The sequence below is a fragment of the Lepidochelys kempii genome, chromosome 9, assembly GCF_965140265.1.
Source record: "Lepidochelys kempii isolate rLepKem1 chromosome 9, rLepKem1.hap2, whole genome shotgun sequence".
In the NCBI taxonomy this organism is placed as follows: domain Eukaryota; kingdom Metazoa; phylum Chordata; order Testudines; family Cheloniidae; genus Lepidochelys; species Lepidochelys kempii.
The window spans coordinates 81539907-81562715 of record NC_133264.1 but is presented as its reverse complement, the minus strand read 5'-3'; the positions used below and the strand labels follow the sequence as shown (position 1 = coordinate 81562715).

Sequence of the window (22809 nt, the reverse complement as noted above, 5' to 3'; positions counted from 1 at the left end):
ACTCTTAATGATTTGAAGCCCAGAGCTCATGAGTGGTCCTGTAACAGTAAGAAAAAAACCAAAAACAAAATCCCACACTGAGTCTCCATTTCATTACACAGGCTTTCCAAAGAAAAGGGAATTACTATCTCATGAAACTGGTATAATGGAGTGGAGAATCAGGTCCAAAGTATCCAATGCTGAGGGAGGAAAAATCGTTAAGGAAAGTGGATTTTTGTTTCAGGTTTCCATTAACCTGTGCAGAGAGGTTATTGGGAGAGGTTGGTGTGTGTGGAGAGAACGTTTTAAAGCCTGGGAAATAGGTATTGTAATGGGGGTGGGGGGGAGAAGAAACAGCTGGATAATGTCTCAAGCAATACCATGAATGAATCTGTTAACCAAACAGGCCTCTCTCTAGCTTCAGATTTCTAAAGTGTGTGCTGCAAGCACAGCTGATAAAACCTTCTGTGTAATATTACATTTAAAATGGGAAACCCAATAACTTTAAAATTAAAAATTTTGATTAGTGTGTAATAATTTTGGAAATATTTAAAATTTCCTTCTCCACTTACTGAAGTAGCTGTTGGTTTTGTGGCACTGAAAGTTGTTTTACAGATGATGTATAGTTCTATAATCTTGCTAAAAATAGTTAATTGGGCAAGTTTACAAATTGGAGATTGTACTGTCCTCATTTAATTATTCTAATAGGAGACAAAAACCATTTGACATTTGTTACTCACTGTGTGCTTCCTGCTATCTTCATCAGATTTTCACGCAACGCTCTCATACACAAGTTCTTTGTTTCAGTAAGAAATCCTTGTCTAAATTGCTCCACCAATTTTACTTAAAGCTGCAGAAAATTAAACCACATCATTTTATCCTGATTTGTATGTCTTTCCAAAGTGTTTGCAGCTGTTGTCTTACTCACAGGTGTCAGTGCGTTTTATCTGATTATTGCTGTCCCCTCCACTGCCCCCCCGCTTGTTTGCCTGTTTTTGGTCAGATTATTATAGTGATAACACTCCTGTAATTAAGCATAACACTTGACAGTCCCTTATCACCTTACTTTCTAGGGTTTGTAATTCAGACACAAATTTTTGCTCTGGACTGAAACTTGGCACATGAGGTCTCATCACAGGAGTGAGTGGATTCACAAAATATGAAAACACATGGCAAGCTTTCCCCCCCGCCTCAGATTGTAAGCATTCAAATAGTCCAAAAGAAGGCTACAAGAATGACCAGAGTATTAAAAGGCATGAGATAACTGGCAGTGTAGAGTTTAGAAGAAGTGATAGAGGGGATGTAAGTGATCATCAATTCCTGAAAAGTAAGTATTACTAAGGTGGTCAGGGGAAGGATCTGGAGGTAATATTTAGAAACTAAAGGGGGAAACTAGTAAACTGAGGTTACAAAAAAAAGAAATCCAGAGATAAATCAAGACTTCAGTTCTATGTCCCGGATTTTGCAACAGGCTTTGTATGGGTGGATCTCTACACCTGCACAGAATCTCTCTGAGTTCAAAGGGTCTCCATATGAATTTGAGGAACTGCTCATGTGGAGAAAGTTGCAGTATCAGGAACTATGTGGGAAGGGGAAGTGCTAGACTAGATGATCCAGGAGGTCCCTTCTAGTTTTTTAATTTATGAATAAAATACTGCATGTCCAATTATGAAGATTTATTTTTTCTGACAGCTATAGCAGACTTATTCTATAAATATCTTTCAGTGGCAGTTAATCCTTTCTATGGACTATTGGTTTTTTTTGTTCGTTTTTTTTTAAGAAAAAACTTAATGACCAGATTCTTTGCATTTTTGCAGCTCGATTTCATTTGCTAGGCCTTAATTCTGCATCTATTAGAACTACAGTGAATCATGACCAGGAACTATATCCGTTCAGATTGTAATAGTTGAAGGGAGAATTCAGGGATTTATGTGCTGACATTGTTCTCTGTAAGGAATAGACAGGGACAGTCCCTGCCCTGCGAGCCTTAGTCTGATGAAGTATCCTGTTTGAATCCAGCCGCTTTTTTAGCAACCAAAAGTTCTTACCATCGGGTGGGGTGTTCTGTAGTCTGTATGAAATAAATAAATGCAATGCATGAGCGTCCTTGTGACTAAAAACCGTACAGTTGTTGTTGCCAGCTGGCCACCTTGTTGGCAGTCTTGGAGAAAGGGCAAGAAATTAATAGGCCTAGAGAAAACATCCTCCCTCTCTTGTGTATTCTATCAAGGCAAACTTGAGGAGTATTGGCAGGTGACAGTCTGGGGAAGCGTGTGCTGTCGCTGCCCTGTTTTTGTGGATAAAAAGAGGACTTCAGTCTCTTGTGTCATCACTCCAGCAACTTTAACCAGAAAGGAGAAGAAACTAAAGAGAAATATCTACATACTCAGTGTAACTATGTACATGCACGCACACAGCATAGGGTAACAATGGTTCTACAGAAGCTATTGATATTTCTGATGTTGGCTCAGACTGACCTTATCTTAGTAAATTCAAAAAAGTGCACAGCTGGAAAAAAAACAGAGGAAAAGGAAACAAGTTTTGTTGTTTTTGCTAGTCTCTAAATTCAGTAAGAAACAGCCAAGAAAATTCTTACATGAAAGGACAAAATCCTGCCCTAAATTACATCCACATAACCATATTGAAGCTGGTGGAATTGCATAGGTGTAACTGAGAACAGAATACAATCCTAAATATTTTTTTAAAAAAGTCAGAAAACTCTTCTGCCTGTAAACATGCAGAAGGTGGCAGATTGGATAATTCAATGGTCTTTTCTGCTTCTACTGTCTAGAATTCTGAAGTTTTAAATAATGATGAGCTGCTTTTCACTTTTCTCCCCCATATTCAATTAAGATATGGGGGGGGAAGAGTCCAGAAAACAATTGTTTTTAAGAATAGCTTTAATTAAGAATAGCTTTAATTAGACAGTTTGTAGTTTACATATGGAAAAAAGATAGGCTCAAACTTTGTTCCAGCATTGGCCTCTACCTCCAGAAACTCTAACCTGGGCAGATCACCTCACTGTTGATTGTTGGTGTCCATGGGTGGCGTGGATCTGCCATAGTGGCACAGCCAACAACTGCTGTTGTCGCCTGGCACAGCTTAGAGCAGCCTGGAGGATCAGTCCAGTGTAGTGTGGGCCCAGAATTGGGGAATCTCAGAAGGGCAGTTTGAAACCTGTCTCCTAGATATGCTCTTGGGTTGCCTCTGATAAACCTGAATTCAGCACAGTGAGACAGATTGAGTCCCTAATGTCCCAAGAAGGTACATTGGGCTATCTTCATCAGATTTTCATGCAACGCCAATATAACAGAGCAAAATTTGTCTTACTGAGGAACTTTCATTCACAGTTCAGCTTCCCTCACTGCTTCATTTTGCCGTTAAAAAGTCAAAATCCAGCAACTGACATCTTTATCCATGGCTATGAAATTGACTGGGATGAAACACATTCCACCACACTGGGTAAAATTCTGCTTTCATGTACATCTCTGATGTAAGAGAAGGCAGAATCTATCCTTGCTACTTCATTGCCAGATCACTTGTGGTGGAAAAATTTGATTCCTTATGCAAATGTCCTGTAGAAAATAATCTTCCTATGGGTATTTCAGCTATCCTACAGAAAATAGAGAATTCTAGCGCAGGAATATAATTCTGAGGTATGACTGTAAAAAGCTCTAAAATTAATTTATATTAAGATATTGGTTTAATCTACATTAAAGTCTAGAGGACTTCCCCATAAGAAATAAGGGGTCAGTATAGAACTGCCATATAATCTGCAAAAGCAGCAATTGCAAATCTTGGGATATTGATAAGTGGATTGATGTTTAGATGGAGTAATTTTAAAACAACATTCTGTAAAGTCCCCTTTTAAACTAGGATGGGAACTGTCATCTCAAACACTATTCCCCACCCCATATTACTTTCACTGGTATATGACAATGGGTAGATGTCTTTAATACTGAATTTTATAAAAGTTTCCCAGTTTCAAATACAGTCGTATAATGTGAGGAATGCTGCTCACCATAAAATCTTCAGGAATTATTGTGGTGGGTGGAAAGTAGTGCTGCTTTCTTCTTACATGTATTATATGGACAACATCCAGATCTGGTATGAGCATTCACATGTGCTCATTAAAGCTACTGCAGTAGCTGGCAGGGTTTTACTGGAACAAAGGCATATGCCAAAGACGTGCCTCTGCACATTACATATTTAAGATCCTGTAAACCATAATGCTGACTTAGTATAATCTTCCCTTCTTTAAAATAAATGGAATTTACAGAGACACAGGAGGATGTGTATTAGGAATTCCTATTGTCTATGTAGTTGATAGACACATGGTCTTCATCTCTTCTTCTCAAAAGCATATCAAAACCTTGGAAAGAAGCTCTCTACTAGCTACCTGGATGAAGCCTGAGTCTTAACTTCAGGTCTCCTAGTCGTTTTGGTTTGGACGTTGTGTTTTAATTGCAGGAGAAGTTCAGATTGTTAATTAAGTTTAGACACTTTTGATCCTTAAATTGCCCCATTGGATGCCTTTTCCCTTCCCCTCAACAAAACTACTTGCTTAGACAAACATCAGTTTAAGGATAGAGTAACAACCGTATAAACTTATTTTTTTCGACAGACATATCTGCTAAGTTCAAAGTGTGTATCAAAGAGAGAAGTGAGGGGAGATGGGTGTAGCAGAAAAAGCCTTAACAAAAATGTATAATAAATAAGGTATGTGGCAGTCTGGAGGGAAAATGATAAAGCAACTTGCTAGCTGCCTTTCCTGCTACACCTACCACTACTTCTGGTTTCCTGGCATTAATTTTACACATTTTGAATTAAAATAATCATGAATTAAAACTACTTTACCACCTAAAATTTGTCTTCTGAACAATTTACATACCATTGAATCCCTGTTGCATTTGGCCCTCAAGAGACCCATTGTTTAGGTCTTTGCGATAATTGTATTTAGACACTTCTGTAAATATGTATGGTACCTTTTTAATAAAAAAGGTGGTGAGAGGGAACCGTTTTGGAATTATTACCCAGACAATGTTCATTTAATGACAGGGCTAGATTCTTTTTGTGTTACATGGATGTGAATTAGGAATAATTATTGAAAAATCAAATCAAATTACACTGTTGTAAGTAAGAAAAGACTCAAGCATAGATTCCCTTTGCTTTAAAATGTTAGAATTGCCAGATCAATGATCTTGCAGTATCATGAACTAGTCCAAGAAGTGAATATTCATAAAAGTGCAGTAATGAAAGTTTCCAAATTCTGTACCTCTTATTTGCCTGTCTTGTCTGATTTGTTTTACTTTCCCAGGAAGCTTAAGGTACTAATTATTTCCCAGTAGATGCCATTCAACAAGTCAGCTACATCTTCCTTTGTAAAGGTGTCATTTCACAGGCAATAGCTTTAAAACATTTTATGGTCTTGTAACAAATGCAACTAATATGCTGTAACATTAAAAAACTTGTATCATACTGGGGACCTGAAGCAGTACTGCTCATTCTGAAGAGAATTTCCATGGGATAGTTTTAAAATGAGAAGAGGAGATGGTGTATAATAGAAATGCTGACAGATCCTCAGTATGAACAATACTGTACTGTCTGGATATTTGAAAGAGCCTGAGCTGGATTCTGATCTTTTACCTGGGTGTAAATTGCAAGTAGCACAACTGAAGTCAATGGAATTACTTTGACTGCAGTAAAACATCTAGGTCTAGTCCTCTGTTCTTGTGCTCTGGGAATACCTTAAGTACTCTACACTGAAATTTATTTTCCACTGATTGCATCCGAAGAAGTGAGCTGTAGCTCACGAAAGCTTATGCTCAAATTTGTTAGTCTCTAAGGTCAGTGGTGAGCTGGAGCTGGTTTGGTAGAACCGGTTGTTAAATTTAGAAGCCCTTTTAGAACCGGTTGTTCCGTGAGGGACAACCGGTTCTAAAAGGGCTTCTAAATTTAACCGACCAAAAGTGGTGCCTTAGGCGCCGACTCCATGGGTGCTCCAGCCCTGGACACCCAAGGGGAAAACTTGGTGGGTACAGAGCACCCACTGGCAGCTCCCTATCCCACCCCTAGCCCCAGCTCGCCTCCACCTCCTCCCCTGAACGCACCGCCCCGCTCTGCTTCTCCGCGCCCCCTCCCCCCCCCAGGCTTCCCGCGAATCAGCTGTTTGCACGGGAACCGGGGTGGGCTGAGAAGCAGGCAGCGGCTTCCTGCTCAGGCCCAGGGATGCGGAGGTGAGCTGGGGCGGGGGGGCACGAGGAGGGCCACCCGTGCCTCAGCCGGGGGGGGAGGGGGCAGGGAAACCGCTCCCCGCCCCAGCTCACCTCCACCACCCTCGGCCTGAGTGTGAAGCCGCCACTTGTTTCTCAGCCCTCCCAGGCTTCCCGCCTAACAGCTGGTTCCCAGGAAGCCGGGGGAGGGGGCAGAGAAGCAGAGTGGGGCAGCGCGTTCAGAGGAGGAGGCAGAGCAGAGGTGAGGTGATCTGGGGCTGGGTGCGGGGTGGGGAGCTGCCGGTGGGTGGAGCACCCAGGGAGTCGGCTGCTCCCCCAATTCCCCCCTAGCTATGCTCCTCCGCCCCTAGGAGCCAGAGGGACCTGCCGGATGCTTCCTGGGAGTTGCCCCAGGTAAGCACCTCCGGGACTCCCCACCTCACCCCCTGGCAGGTGCCTCTGGCTCTTAGGGGTGGGGTGGGCACCGACTATGGTGGCCCAGGAGACCCTCCTGCCTGGTTCTGGGGGCAGTCAAGGAATGCGGGGGGGGAAGGGGGGGTTGGATGGGGCAGGAGTCCCGGGGGGCGGGCAGCGACCCCCTTGTGGGGTGAGGAGGGAACTCATTGTTAAGATTTTGGCAGCTCATCTCTGTCTAAGGTGCCACAAGTCTTCCTTTTCTTTTTGCGGATACAGACTAACACGGCTGCTACTCTGAAAACTGAAATTTGTGGCATTCATATAATTCTGGCTTGTAAGGCACTTGTAGATAAATGGGTAAGTCAGCATTTTCTCAATACTGAAGTGTTCTGATTCTTCCCTCCCTGTTCACTGTAAATCAGGAGTCTTTTAATTGAAGTTAGTCACCTGGTATAAGACCAGTGTAAGGGGAGGGGGGAATTGGGCCTACTGCTGTTTCGTTTCATTAGTAGAACATTTCACACCAGTTTGCAAAATTCATATAAATAAAAAAAGCAGGAAAGAAACTTAGTCCCCTACTTTAAGCACACACTTAAGTGCTTTACTGAATAGGGATGAATTTAAACACATATTTGGGTGCTTTGCTGAATTGGGGCCCTTGTTTAGACTAAGGGCTAGTTTACACTGGCAATGCTAAAGCGCAGCCATGGCAGCGCTTTTATGTGGCTTGTGTGGTTGCGGCACAGTGCTGGGAGAGAGCTCTCCCAGCGCTCTTAAAAACAAAAAAACACCTCCATGAGGGGCGTTGCTTGCAGCGCTGAAACTTGCTGCGCTCCGGGGGGTGTTTTTTCATACCCCTGAGCAAGAAAGTTGTAGCGCTGTAAATTGCCAGTGTAGACAAACCCTAAGGCTGTCATACTCCCGGCTTCCTACTTTGTTAAGCCTTGTTCCAGAAACCTTTTTTCTGCCTACATTTGCCAGTCAAACCATGCTAGCACATATCCAATAAGAATAATGTTAATAGACACTCATTTTGAAGTCTGCTCTTAAACATGAGACAATAGTCATTTTTGGTATTACACTTGCCCCTGATGTCCCCTGCCTTTTTATGGTTTTACAATCATTTTCTTATTATTCTGGTAATTAGTTTCTCTATTTGTTCCTGTAAGAAATATCCACACAAAATTCTGTGAAATGAACTAACTGAAAAGAGAAAATTATTTTTCCCCAAATCCCCTTTCATTTATTGTATTCTTAGTGGTTAAACAGTGGGTAAAAATGGTTGGGATAGAAGAAAGATTTTTAAATTGGTGGTATCTCTTTAAGCTTAGTGTGCTAAAGGAGTGCTAACTTGGCTTTCCCTGGTCAGTACACCTATAAGTAGGCAGAGCATCACAATAACTTACTAGAGACTGGATTAAAAATGCTCTCAGAGATGGCTTATTATAAAACTCCCAGAGTTAATCATTAAAAGGATCACCTTCTCTTTAACTGTACAAAAGACATGCTGCTTGTAGCTGCTTTTCTTTGGTGCTTTTACCTCTGGTGGTTTAATCTTCGGCAATATCAGTAAGCAAAGAACAGTAAGGAACAGCAATAGAACACCAGAATGAATGGTGTCCCCTTTGAGAACTATTCCTGCATTTTATCCTGTATATTTAAAGTTGACCTACCTTAAGTGTTGTGGGGTTGTTTTTTGTTTGGTTGTTTGTTTTTTTAAACCCAACCTTTTTTTTAAAGTAGTCTGTGCTTAGCAATAACAGCAACAATTATCTCTGCGCCATGGCTGGACAGCAACTGAGCTAGGGTTGTGAAATGTATTAGCAACATTAAATGCTCAAAATATGAGCATTCCTGTATTTCACATGAACTTGGTCCCTTTTCTGGATGTCAAACTTTCACTCAAGATGGAGGCCAAATTTAGCTTAAAAAACCAAAACTCTTCATTGTGAAAATGAGCAAAATTCTGCATGGTTTTTCCAGCTAATTCACCGTTTTATGAAAATGCAGAATTTTGCAATTGTGTGAAAACTGGTCACACAAAGTTGCAGAAAGTTTCACAGTTATTTTCCCATTCTTTCATACTGTCCTAGATATATTTGGATTTATGTTGCACTGGCTACTCACTTTGTTGTCTTTGCTCTGAGCAGTCAGGAGGGTACTGATGCTTACAAGAACTTTATATTTGCATCTATGATCTCAGCCAACCCAGCATGCTCTGGGTTTGTGTTTTGTCCATCCAAGGAATTTAGATTAATTGTTGCTGCTCTTATTTGTTTGTAATCCAGTAATGGGAATGTTGCATTTCCAGTCTCCCGGGGGAATGTGTTCATAAACTTAATAAGTAGAATAATATTAATGCAATAAACTATTGCAGTTTACCTAATCTAGGCATGCACTGTGTTTAGTTAAAAATCCATTTTGAGATTTTTAACTTGGGGCTTTCCATGTGATCAATATAGCAGGTAAGCACTTTCCTTTAAGTGCACAATATAAAACTTTTAAATTACCAAAATATTTTCTGTAGTAATATGAACTAGTCATACGACAAATGAACTTTTTCTTTGGAACAGAAACAGTTTGAAGTGCAATATGGTGCAAATTTCTTCTAGTTGTCAGAACCTTTCATGAATAATCCTTGAAGTATCTGATTTCTGTCTTTATCACCATGATTTACAGAGACTAACTGTATGTTCCCTTATTTTGTAATATGTCAAGTTTGGTAGGTCTCGCTGACCAATCTTGTGTTCTTGAGAAAAAAATCACAGAAGTTTGTTTCTACAGAACTATGTCGGCTTTTAGTTCAGAATTACAGATGAACCAAAATGGCTTATCTCAATGCCTCAATTCCCCACTGTCCCACCAATACATAATTGTTTTATGCATAAAGTCTTGGACCCAGGTCTTGAGAGACCTGAGTTCAATTCTCTGCTCTGCCACAGACTTCCTGTATGGCATTGGGCAAGTCACTTGAGGTTCAGTTCCCCATCTGTAAAGTGGGAATAGTACTATTTCTCTACCTCGTTGGGGTGTTGTGCAGATAAATACATGAAAGATTGTCAGGTGTTTAGATATGAGAATTGCAGGGAAGGGACTGCATGTAAGTACCTTATATAGACCTGGATTGGATTTTGCACATCTGTGCTCCAAACAGTTTTTTATGATTGAGCTAAGTGCTGAAAACAGGAAGTAGAAATGTAAGAATGTCAAATGATAGCATTGCAAACAGTGATGCTTTAATATCTGGGTAGTTCAAGAACAACCACAATTCTTTTTCTCTAAAAGAAGTACTACAGTAATATAGAGAAGCTTAGTACAGGCAGAAGTATAAACTTGGGAAGGTTTTTTAGACAGCATTCCTTTTTAAAATATCCTGATTATGAGAGTATTGAATCAGTATTTGCAAGTTTAAGGGTATATCTGAATTTAATTTTAATTGGAATTCCATAGCCTGAAATAGTACTAAAAGGTTTAGTGTTTGTGTGTTTCTTGGCATACTACATAATTTAGTAGTGCTATTACTAATGCTGCAGATGAACACAGAGAGGGGATCTATATCTGACACAAGCAGTGCTGGAAGCTCCAACACTTGACACAATTAAAACAAGAATAGTCAATCCACTAACATAGTGCAGGGAATAGTTTTGCATTGGCAGACTAGACAACCTAATAGAGCAAGGAAGATTTCTAATTTCTATTATTCTGTGATTCAGTGTTAGTACAAAAAATAGGATATACAGTAGAACCTCAGAGTTATGAACTCCAGAGTTACGAACTGTCCAGTCAACCACACACCTCCTTTCAAACTGGAAGTACACAATCAGACAGCAGCAGAGACAAAAGACAAAAAAATGCACACAAATACAGTACAGTACTGTGTAAAATGTAAACTACTAAAAAAAAAAAAAAGGAAAGTTTTAAAGCTATATTAAGTCAATGTTCAATTGTAAACTTTTGAAAGAATAACCATAATGTTTTGTTCAGAGTTACAAACACCTTGGGAATGAAGGTTGTTTGTAACTCTGAGGTTCTACTATCCTTTTGTTTGTGTGTATGTGTGTAAGAACCCATGATGTATTTGGTGTGGTAAAGCCAAAACACAACAGTTCCTTCCTAAGGAATTTGCACTCTAGCGCATGCAAGACATGACACACTGAGAAATCTAGAGGAAAGTTTTTGCTTTCTAAGATTTATTCCTCCCGCTTTATCCTCTTCCTTTTTTGTAGTGTATAGGAATTGGGTGGTATCTCTTTAAATAGTCTGAACCCTCCAGTGGCATTCACTATATTCTCTGTTTTAGAAGCACCCAGAAAATAGTCAAGGGCAATAATAGCATGCAGCTAGGCCTTACAGGGTTGTGTCTATTTAGTAAACACAGTGATTTGGGACCTAACTTTGCCCTGTGGCTTCTTCATATTGTATTTTTGTGTGGTGCAAAGAGTAAAAGACAACATTTTTCTTAGTGTTAGGGTAGACAAGGCATTTGACTGATGTAGTTGGTGTTTGTGGGAAGAATGGATCTTAGGGAGAGATTTGAATAATATAGGGGGCTTGGCACATTGTCTTAAGCCACAACCCGGAAGAAGTCAAAAAAGTGGAAGCAGGGGAAGGAAGTTAAGTGGCGTTAAGAGTGGTATAATTGAAGTGAAGCAGGAGAGAAGAAACAAGAGTGTGTTGTGAGATGGAGTGGAGACAGGTGATTTTTGGCCCTTGTAGAAAAGGATGAGAAGTTTAAACTTGATAGAAGCTGCCCATGACGACTCCAGGCGTATTTTAAATTGCATGTTTAGAACTTGAATCTGAGTTTACAGGGCCTGATTGTGCTCTCACTTTTGGTATAAGAGTGACTAGACTAAAGTGACTCTGTGAAAGCTAAAGCACTCAGACCAGTGTGAGAGTAGAACCAAACCCTCAGTGCTGGAACGGCATCCTCCAAATATTTAGTGTAACAAAACTGATTCTTAAGCAGTTGTCTTTGCTGAGTAACTTCTTACTAATTGTACTTACACAGAACATCTGCTTTTGTTTGAAATCACTGAACAGCCAGTGGGCATGTTCAAGCTTGCCACCTCACTCGTGCTGTTCACAAACTACTACCTTGCCGACGGGTGTGGGTTGTGTTTCGTCGCTGATGTGACAGGTTTAGGTTCCCAAACATCTGAAGCAACTTCCTCTTTGTTGAAAGGACAGTGATGTAAGGTAAATCCTATTTGAGCACTTAAAGTTGTTAGACAAATTAGGTGTCCAGTTTTCCATTTTTAAATATGGAACCTTCAAAAATTAGATTTGGAATTAATATTGGGATTATAGGAAAATAGAATTTATAAGAACTATATATTTTTTTTACTGGATTCAGATACGGAAGTCTATTTCCCACTAGTCTAGAAATGTAACGTTGTAGCAAAAAGAGCAGAGAATGAAACCCTGCAGGATACATTTGAAAAGGCTTACAATGGTTTATCAGCAAAAGTAGGAGTGAATTCTTGATTTTCACTGAGAAACTATGTATTATTTAATCACCTGCCAAAATGTTTTATGCAACTATTAAAACATGTAGTATAAACCCAAAAGTACAACTGTGCCTCTGTGTCTTACTGATAGTTATTTGGCTTTGGAAAGCGTGGGGTGGACAGGTAGGGGTGTTAAGTTGTTGGTATTGGGCTGACTGAATCCAAGTATTAGTTGGTGTAAGTGCAAACAGGAGTAAAACAGGGCTGTATCATCGCTCCAACCATGTTTGCAGTTTTTATCGCAGTCATTCTTTACCTAATTGCTGGAAAGTTTACAGCTGACATTGAAATTATTTTACAGACTAGATGGAAAGCTGTTCAGGCTTAGCAGGCTGAAAGCCAAGAGTAAGATCTCTACGACATTGGCTGTGGAACTTCAGGATGCTGATGACAACGCAATCTTTGCCCACTCTGAGAAAGATCTTCAAACTATCTTGAAATGTGTTTACCGATGCTTACGCATCGCATGTCTTGGTCTCACTCTTAATATCAAGAAGACTAAAGTGCTCTATCAGCCCTCTCCAGATGAGGTATTACATGTCCCTTCTATCAAAATCAATGGAGTGGCACTGGAGAATGTTGATCATTTCCTCTAACTTGGACGTCATCTTTCATCCAAGGCAGAAATTCAACGTCGCCTGAGCTGTGCCAGTGTAGCTTTTTTTCTCGATTGTGGCACAGGGTTTTTGAAGATCACGACATTCGAACAGACACCAGGCTTCTTGTTTATCAAGCTGTTGTTCTCCCAACATGGTTGTATGGGTCCAAAACTTGGACAACCTATAGACACCACTTGAAAATCCTTGAGAGGCACCATCAACGCTTCCTTCATAAGATTCTGAAGATCAAATGGGAAGACAGGTGCACCAATATTAGTGTCCTGGAAGAGGCAAAGACCACCAGTATCGAGGCAATAATCATCCGTCAGCAATTCCGCTGAACTGGTCATGTTGTCCGGATTCCAGACCATCACCTCCCAAAACAGGTGCTCTTCTCTCAGCTGAAAGAAGAGTACCGTAACATGGGTGGACACTGGAAGCGTTATAAGGACTTACTGAAGGACAACCTAAAAAAGTGTAATATTGACATTGACACTTGGGAGATACTTGCCCAGGATCATTAAAATGAAGTGAAGTCCTATGTGATGATCCCCTGCATTTTGAACTTGCTCGCCTGCAAGCTGAAGAGGACAAGAGGCACGGAAGGAAGGAGACACTGGCTTCTAGTCATGGTCAACAGCCTCCTGCTGAGCCTGAAAACATCTGCCCTCATTGCAATAGAACCTGTGGTTCAAGGATTGGCCTTATTAGCCGCCTGAGGACCCATAACTCCCACGGAAGATGATCATACTTGGTAATGAGTGATCGCCCATCATCATCATTAGGTGGTGTCAGGGGCTTGTCTGAAGTTGTAATATTACCTCTTAGCTCTCAAGAGAAGTGAGGATCAAAATATGTCCTTTTGTGTGAAAAATATGGCAAGAGAGGCTGTGCCTGGGTGGTTTAGATGTACTATATGTACCTGCCTGCTGCAGCTGGCAGAACCCTGGGGCTTCTACAATGCTGGAGCGTGGGATACCACGTTCTTCATCTGTACTACATAGGCTTGTGTATTGTTCACATTCTCCCATTATCTGAAATATGCCTCCTATTTTGTCTGGAGTGGGAAGTGATAAAAGTCACTTACAGTAAAGACTAGACATAAGCAAAGCACTTGAACTAGATATCCCATGTAAGCTCCTACTCACAGGGTGACACTGGCACTCAGAGGGATTGCATGGGGAGCAAACTTGCTGCCTGATTTTATTTTATGTATGTATTTTTACCCTCCGTCTTCCCAATACCCTGGCACCTTGACAGTGATACTGTTCGACTTCTGAAGTGTGTAAGTTTCCACGACAAAGTAACAATGTGCAAAACAAAATGGTTTGATTTGTGATTACTAGCCCTTTTAATTAAAAAGCTGACGTGTGTGTTTGACAGGAATTGAAGTAGCATGGTGTGTGTCTGTTTGTTAGAAACTCCTGACTTTTGCTTACAGTTCTTGATAAGTTACTGTTCCTCTCTACGTTCTCCTCCAGGCATTTGTGTAGACCAGTTTTCTCCAAAATCTAAACTTTTTTTTCACATTCTATAAAGGAATTGTTTCAAGACACTTCATCCAAGTACAAAATTTATCTTCTTGCACTTTTCACACTAGAAATATCTCATTCCTAATTATTTTTATGAAAGTTTTAGAAAAGTACAGGATGTAGAATTCCAGCCCTGTGCGGTACCATATGGCTTACTATATTATAACTAAAAAAGAAAAGAAAAGGGGTACTTGTGGCACCTTAGAGACTAACAAATTTATTTGAGCATAAGCTTTTGTGAGCTACAGCTCACTTCATTGGATGCATTCAATGGAAAATACAGTGGGGAGATTTATATACACAGAGAACATGAAACAATGGGTGTTACCATACACACTGTAACAAGAGTGATCAGGTAAGGTGAGCCATTACCAGCAGGAGGGGGGGAGGAGCCTTTTGTAGTGATAATCAAGGTGGGCCATTTCCAGCCTTTGCCAAGAACGTGTGAGGAACGGGGGGGGGGGGGGGGGAGATAAACATGGGGAAATAGTTTTACTTTGTGTAATGACCCATCCACTCCCAGTCTAAGTTAATTGTATCCAGTTTGCAAATTAATTCCAATTCAGCAGTTTCTCATTGGAGTCTGTTTTTGAAGTTTTTTTGTTGAAGAATTGCCACTTTTAGGTCTGTAATCGAGTGACCAAAGAGATTGTAGTGTTCTCCGACTGGTTTTTGAATGTTATAATTCTTGACGTCTGATTTGTGTCCATTTATTCTTTTATGTAGAGACTGTCCAGTTTGGCCAATGTACATGGCAGAGGGTGATTGCTGGCACATGATGGCATATATCACATTGGTAGATGTGCAGGTGAACACAAAGTAAAACTATTTCCCCATGTTTATTCCCCCCCCCCATTCCTCAGAGGTTCTTGTCAACTGTATTTTCCACTGAATGCATCCGATGAAGTGAGCTGTAGCTCACAAAAGCTTATGCTCAAATAAATTTGATAGTCTCTAAGGTGCCACCAGTTCTCCTTTTCTTTTTGCGGATACAGGCTAACACGGCTGCTACTCTGAAACCTATATTATAACTGCCAGATTAAAAAACAAAATCCTCAATGTGACAATTTTGTCTGTGCTTGCCAAGCAAGGCAACGTTCAGAATGCAATTCGATCAATGTAGTTGCAGCTGCAGAGATCTGAATGTGTCCCATTATCTTTGTACTCCACAACTTTTGAGATTTATTTACAAAGCCAATGAAGTTCAGTCATTTTGGGTACACTATAGTGAATTATGTAGTGGCCTGGGTGGGTATTTCTATCCTTCATTATAAAGCAGTTGGTTTTTTTTTAGTTCCATAGAATACTTATTTGAACACACACACAATGTGTGCCTGTGTGAGTAGTGAACAATACACTCATGGTTAAAACTAACAGGGTTTTCTTTTTGCGAAGGAGAGGACTGGGAGGAAGGAAATGCCTCCTAGATTTAAAATTTCTATTCAACCCTCTCTTCCTTCCCCCTCACCCCCCAAAAAAAATCCATTAACCCCCATCTCTTTAAGACAAATACCAACCAGAAAGGTAGACAAGGAAACTGTCACTTAATCACTTTTCTTGCAATTATTATTGTAATTATAAGGAATAAGAATTTCAGTTAGTTTTACTTTGTGTATTTGACAGAACTATGTCTAGTCAGTGTCACTATTTCCCATGCATAATCTTTTGGGATCCAGATCGCCAAAATGCTTAAACAGATGCACAAATGCTTTGTTGAATCAGAGCCTTACTTTCCCCTGCTGCCTGGGTGGGGGTCTCTCATAGTTACAGTGGAAAGGAAAAATTAAGGGAGGGGATGGGGAGATAGAAAAATGCAAAATCACAAAAATTAGCTGGGGGACTTGGAACAGGTGTGCTTCTTGAAACTGCGTTTAACTTATTTTTAACTGACTAGATTTCAAGTTGACAGTGGCCTCTTAACTAGCATTTTAGACAGTTGAGTGATTAATTCTCTCTCTCTCCCCTTTTCATTAGAGAAGTCCTGTGAGACCACTAACTCCTGCTCTTCAAACTGACAAGCTCTCTTCTGATGTTGGATATCATGGCTGACCCTGCAGTGGAAGAGCAGGTCTCTAAAATCAGTGAACTTTGCCATAAATGTGGCCAGTTCCACCTGTTACAGGACAATCATCTTTATAACTTCCAAGATGAAGTGGATGATGAGCTGGTTTGCCATATCTGCCTTCAGCCTTTGCTCCAGCCCATGGATACACCCTGTGGACACACATACTGTTTCAAGTGCCTTGAGAACTTCATGCAGGAGTATAACTTTTGTCCCATGGATCGGAAAAAACTGAGTTTCCAATACTGCCGAAAGTCTAGCCTTCTAGTGAGAAACCTGCTGGATAAGTTGACTATCCTCTGTCCCTTCCAGAAAGAGTGTCAGCAGACTATGCAGAGGTGTGAACTAGAAGCCCATTTACAGAACAGGTGCGTATATGTTTACATATTAACTATTAGTTAGTAACATAGCACTATCTGTGGTGCCTTAGTGAACAGAACAATGGTTTCCTTACCCAGAACAAACTAAGTTAAGATGAGAACATCAGGCAGAGATGACAAAGGGAGGGGCCAGTAAGATGAGAGGATGAAGACAATATGCTTATGTGTTTGGGTGGTTAGTGCATCTGTGTTGAGGATGCAGGTTAAACTACTTTTCTGGTCAGACATAGATAAGCAGAAGCAATACCCAACTGAATGTAACAAGCTCCTGAATTGTATCTGAATACAGTGCTCCTTTTCACAGAATAGTCCTTGTGCACCTGCTTCGTTGAAGTAATTATAAACATACATACCTCTCGCTGCAAACACAGTGCATGGGTCCTGAGTATTTACAGAAGAGAGACAAGGGGTACAATACCGCCAGCTTAATTGGTCCAATTAAGATGCGTAACACACAAGTCTTTGATCCAAATACTAGAAGTCACTTCACCCAGTGCATTATGCACTTGCTGAATCACATATTTGTAATGCCATTATCTGCCCTCATTCTTTTCACAATCATAGATGCAACTGAAAATGTGTTCTGCAAAAAAAGGGAGACTGACTTTTCATTGCACTTCTCAGCACAGATGTTTTTGGCATTTCCACTGCCAACTAGCTGAGCTGGAGCAGACAAAGAACTGTGGTTTTAGAAAAGTGCACACAACAAAGGAGTCTTTCCAATGAGTTTGAAGAACCTTTGTTCCCAGTTAATGATTGCTCAGAATGGAGCCGGGAGCAAGCCATATTGTAAACAAAGGCAAAGTTTCAGTGGCAGCATGTTTTGTTAGTATGTAATAGGTAGTACACAGTAGATTTGATACCATTCAAATAATCATGCTTGTCTATGGCAATACCAAAGTCAACAAGTGTGCAGATGGTAGTTGAGCTAAGGAAATCTTTGCAATTTTAGCCAGGTATTTGTGTTTCTATTGCATGTTCCTATGGTATGTAGAGGCTAAGGTGCTCTCTCCATACCTTTATCCATACTTTCAACATACGAGTTTAGAGTCCACAATTTTAAAACATTTCCCTTCTTCAAAAAACGAATGTATTCCATTTTCTCGTTTTACCAGTGCATTCCATCTTCTGTTTCTTACGCTATAAGCTCTTAAGGGCTGGGACTGTTTTACTTGAGCCTTACACACACAGTCAGCATGGAATAATCTGTTTCCCCCACTTCCCAAATCCCTGCAACTGTGAGTTAGAAGCGCCTATATCTTATCTTTGCTAGCTGAAATGTCATTCAGCTTCAGTGAATATCCAGTCACATATGGGAAGGTTAACCTTTCAGACCATATCTGGTGGCTTGCAGTTTAGTTTATTGTGACTTAATCAGTACCGAAAACAAGTTCCAATAATCTAGTATGTTTTTTTTTTTTTAAATATACAGTCTGTTAACATGATTCAAGCTAAATTCCAACTGTCATAAAACCACCACCTGGAAAGTATTTTGCATCAGGGTTTGTGATGATTTTTAGTGAGACTTAAGCCACATCTGTGCATTTAAAAAAGAATGAGCAGCAAATTTTAGAGACTAGTTTGTGGCATTTTCCCCTCCACTTTGTAAAATTAACACCTCTGAAGCCAGACTGTAGAGATCTCAATAGTGTAGTAGGAGGATGCCAATATTAATAATTGAAATGGCTCTGAGGGCCATTCCTGGGCCTCCGGTTTGTCAACAAGCAGACGTATTTTGGACACTAGGTTTGATTGCCCTGTGCCTTTGAGAGGTATCTTTGGCTACCTTACAATTGGGAGCAGAGTGACCAGGAAGAAATAAAAGAGTAGGTGAAATTGCAGAGGGACCGCAGTAGCCAGAATGTAAATACTCCAAATGGAATTTGATTTGGACACAGTGGTAACCACCATAACCTAGTATCCTGTATCATTGTTCTGGAGCACTGGTTCAGTACTGACTCAGGGAATAGTATCTGCCGCTGAGCCTCCAACAGCACTTCTGCATCACCAACCTAACTTGCCATTGATCCTCTTACCAAGGGTGGTAATAGCCTGAGTTTGGTTTCCTTCCCCTGCTTCTTCTGTAACATTGATTTTTATGTTGCTGCGTACGGGGTATCGGGGTTCTTTTTAAAATGCTGTGTGTGGTGCTTATGAGAGGAACTGGATGGATGGTGAGAGACTTCTATTTAGTATAACGTGGGTACAGCAACTGCCCCACTCAGTCTTGTATGTTGCTGGATTGGTAGAAACCATGGCATATTCAAGACTATAAAGCTTCTGAGATTCAAATATGTGGTTCACACTCTTACCTTGGCTCTGAAAGAGCCAAGGTAATAAGTATTTGCTTATGCCTCACAAAATATATTCTCACATTCATTGGGAGCAGCAGGGCTTGAATGCTAAATATTTTAACAGGGAGAACTCCTTCCTACTGTCCCTTTCTCAGATAATTAAACTAATCGGTCTCTTAAATAAAAATAAAAAAGTTGACAAAGGAGTTTCTCTCCGCCTTCTTCCAGCCTCAGTTTGAGGCTGAGATGTGAATGAATCCCTGCTAGCACCAGCTGCTGGAAAGAAAACGTGTGACTGACCAGACTTAATCATGCTTTCTGAAGCACCGTGGTTACCCAGCACGTGTATGTGCTGAGTTTACTATGTAAGATGAGATTGTTGCTGCTTGTGTGGATGACTGACTTTCAAACCCTTGCTAGGTGTCCTGGCTTCAAGAAATACAAGTCTGACATAGAAAGGAGAAAAAATCCACATTCCAAGGGCAAGGAAGATCCCATAACCAGGGAGGAAACTAATGCTGCCAGAGAGGCGGAGCTAACAGATGGAGCATCCTCGCTGGTGGCAGAAAGCTCTATAGCGGCTGTGGTATCTCTGGGGACTGTGGAGCCTGGACTCGTTAATCCAGCATTTGAGGAGGGTGAAGAAGGAGGTGATGTGTCTCTCTGCAGTTCCCAACAGTATCTCACGGACACCACTTTGAATAGCACAAAATGCAATTAAGTTTCAAATCTCCTTTAAAAAATAAAAATAAAAAATTAAGGATACTCTTTAAAAGAGCTTGTCACAGATTCTGCCCATATCTGTATGAACAAGTACTTGGAGACCTTCAATAGTTTCAAGCTTCTCCTTTTGCTTTTTACTCTTGGCCTTTCAGTTCCAAAAACAAAAAACCTCTGCCACTGACACTAAAAAAGTTCTTTAAGAGCTAAGCCTCCAGGATTTCCCTGGAGTCTCCAGAATTATGTCATGTGATGAAACCTCCAGGAATACATCCAAACAAAATTGGCAATCCTACTAAGAGTAGCAGCTCCCTTATCCCATCTCAGGATGGCTACATGCAGAGTACAGCAAGATTATTTCACAAACCCTAGGTTAACGAGCAATACATAAAGCACCAATTTAAAAAAAAAATATCAGAAGCTTTTCAGTAACAATGTTCTTTTGCAGCTGTGTGGAAACAAAGTATATGCACCACCCCTTTGAGAACAGGGCACCAAACATATCATGAAGATGCCAAACAATCAGTACCAGGAATTTGTGCTAATCTCTCTTTTTATTTTGTATTTACTCTTTTGAGGCAACTATTTGTTCAGGTTTTTTATTTTAGTTCCTCCATACTGATACTAAACAGAAGCATTTTTGGGGCCTGTGCCAGTGCTTGGATTTGAAATTGATCTTCAGTAAGAAAACACATCCCATCACACTACAAATGAAAATAGCTATAGCTCCACTCAAAGATACCACTTGATTAAATCTTTAGAATGTCAATCAGTAGCCTGAAACTCTTGATAGCATGTTTCAAAATGATTTTCTTAATTCCTGGGCTTGCTTAGATGGGCTGGGTGATCGGTAGGAAAGTCTATCTCCTAATGAACCTGTCTAATAGTTACCATGTAGATTACCTTGGTTCTGTGTTGGAGTTTCCCCAAGTACATGTCAGTCTCTCTGTTAAAGCCACTGTGTGATAGAGAACTACAGCTGTACTTGGCTGGCATTGTGATTGCCTTCATTACAACACCTAATGTGCTTGGCTTGCACAAATGCTGCAGTGATGATAGAGTTAACATACTTTGCCAAAAGCGCAGGGAGAGCTAACAATTTTCATCTTTGGAATGGTTTGGAAGTATTTATTAATTCTCCTCATCCCTCTGAAGTAGGTGAATGTTACTGTCATTTTACAAAGGGGGAAGGGAAATTGAAACAGAGCGGTTAAATGACTTGCCCAAGGTCATACATCAAAGCAATGTCAGACCTCTGATTAGAACACAAGAGTTCTAGGCTTTCAGCTCTTTGATCAGAGCACTAAACTAAGTCCTTTTCTGTAATGGCCTGAGCATCAGACTGGCAACCAAAAAGTCCCAAGTTGCAAGTAGTTTGACTTTAAATAACCTGGCAGTGGATATAGAAGAAGAAAAATCTCGAAATGGCAAATTAAGCATCTATTTATAAAAGGCCTCAAAAATGCTTTGTTTGCATTCTTGCTACACCATCTGACAATCAGCTTTGCACTGAGTGAGCCCGAGTTGGGAACATATGGGGAAAAAGTCTAGGAAATTTTAACTTTTCTGCTTTTAGTTTGTGATCTTTTCTCTCCCCCCCCCATACCCTCCCCCACCCCACAAAATACTGTCTTTGAGCACATAAATGCCCAACAATACAAGCCCTACCAGTAATATATACCTCATCTGTGTGTGAAACTAGAATAGAGAAAGGACTAGGGGATATTTTCTGTATTCATGTGTTGTTTTCTCTGATTCTCACAATCAGACCTGCCTCAGAAAGCTAGTCTTGTGGCTGAAACAAGTACAATTGAAATTCACCGAGATGATCCAGAAGAAGAGCTAGGAATGCGGATAGTTGGGGGCAAAGACACCCCTTTAGGGAACATTGTTGTTCAGGAAGTCCTTCGGGATTCTGTTGTTGCTTCAGATGGAAAAATAGCACCTGGAGACCATATCCTTGAGGTACGTTTGTTTCGTTAGTAGTAAAGTTAAGTTACCACCCTCCTTTGTCTAAGAGAAGGCTTTTTATGATAGTGGATAGCAAAAACTGTAAGTCATTCTGGGCAAACCTCAGGAGATTTGGATAGGCATCCCAAAGTTTGGACACTTGTCCAAATATCTTGGTTCTATGAAACTGGGCTGAGAGTCTTAAAAGAACAGGCTGTCTCATGTAATTTCTGACCCTTCCTGCTTTATCAGGCCAGAAATGCCTTGACAACAGCCTCTTTTATAGTGTTTGGTTAGTTCTGAGCCCAGCTGGAGAGAGGTAACAGAGCCACATGGAAATAAGAAGTAAAATTTTAAAAAGGTATCAGAACACTTTTAAACCAAGGAAGGTTGGGATTGGTTCTTATTTTTTAACTGATCCAGAACTTGAAGGATACAAGTGCAGGAGAGGAAGTAGAATTGTTTAGAGTGGTGGAATCCGGTGTAACTAAGAGGATTTTTTTTTTTTAATTTCATCTCAATTTGTCAAACACCTCTTCTGTAACAATAGGAGGTAAAACATTTTCAGACAGATCTCCTTAGATTAATTTTTTCTTGAACTTTTCAGCTTTTAGTAGTCTATTTTATTTATGAATCTGACCGCTTTTTATGAGATTTGTATGGAGTATAGTTGTAGCCATGGTCCAATAAAAGATATTACCTCACCCTCACCTCATCTCTCTAATAGCACTATTGCACAGGGAGAGGCTCTTTTTCAAACCGGCAGGTCCTAAATCATTTAAAGCCTTCCATGTCAAAACTAGCATTTTAAATTCACCCTGAAATCCAACTGGCAGCTAGTGCAGAGCAGAGAACACTAGTGCCATATGCTCATAGCAATATACCCCGCCAAGCAACTGAGCTGCCACATTCTGTACAGCTAGCTTTGTTTTCCAAATTGAATTAATGCTTCATGGAAAGTGCATTGTTGGTAGTCTAATCTCGAGGTGACAAAGGCACATACTTTCTTTAAGATCTGGACCTCACTACCATTGTATTACATCCTCCTGGCCAGACAGAAATCCAAAAACTGGAAATCCAACCAGTTCCTTCGATTACACACTCTAATAAGAATTGGCAGACCCATGCATCAGAGTGGCAGATACAGTCTTGGT

The 22809-nt window shown here is 40.4% G+C and overlaps 1 protein-coding gene across 6 annotated transcripts in view; it reads left to right on the top strand.

The window, feature by feature from the left end:
- LOC140917716 (ligand of Numb protein X 2-like) overlaps positions 1 to 22809 on the top strand; it is a 45530-nt gene that overhangs the window by 7897 nt on the left and 14824 nt on the right. For 2 of the 6 annotated variants that reach the window (XM_073361082.1, XM_073361080.1), the window contains exons 2-6: positions 12420 to 13471; positions 14976 to 15057; positions 16224 to 16679; positions 19406 to 19635; positions 21474 to 21670. In XM_073361082.1, the coding sequence (XP_073217183.1) occupies positions 16279 to 16679; positions 19406 to 19635; positions 21474 to 21670 (828 nt within the window). In that variant the 5' untranslated portion in view covers positions 12420 to 13471; positions 14976 to 15057; positions 16224 to 16278. Of the gene's footprint in view, positions 1 to 6895; positions 6966 to 12419; positions 13472 to 14975; positions 15058 to 16223; positions 16680 to 19405; positions 19636 to 21473; positions 21671 to 22809 lie in introns of those variants that run through there. The other 4 variants (XM_073361081.1, XM_073361083.1, XM_073361084.1 and 1 more) reach the window with 4 other exon arrangements.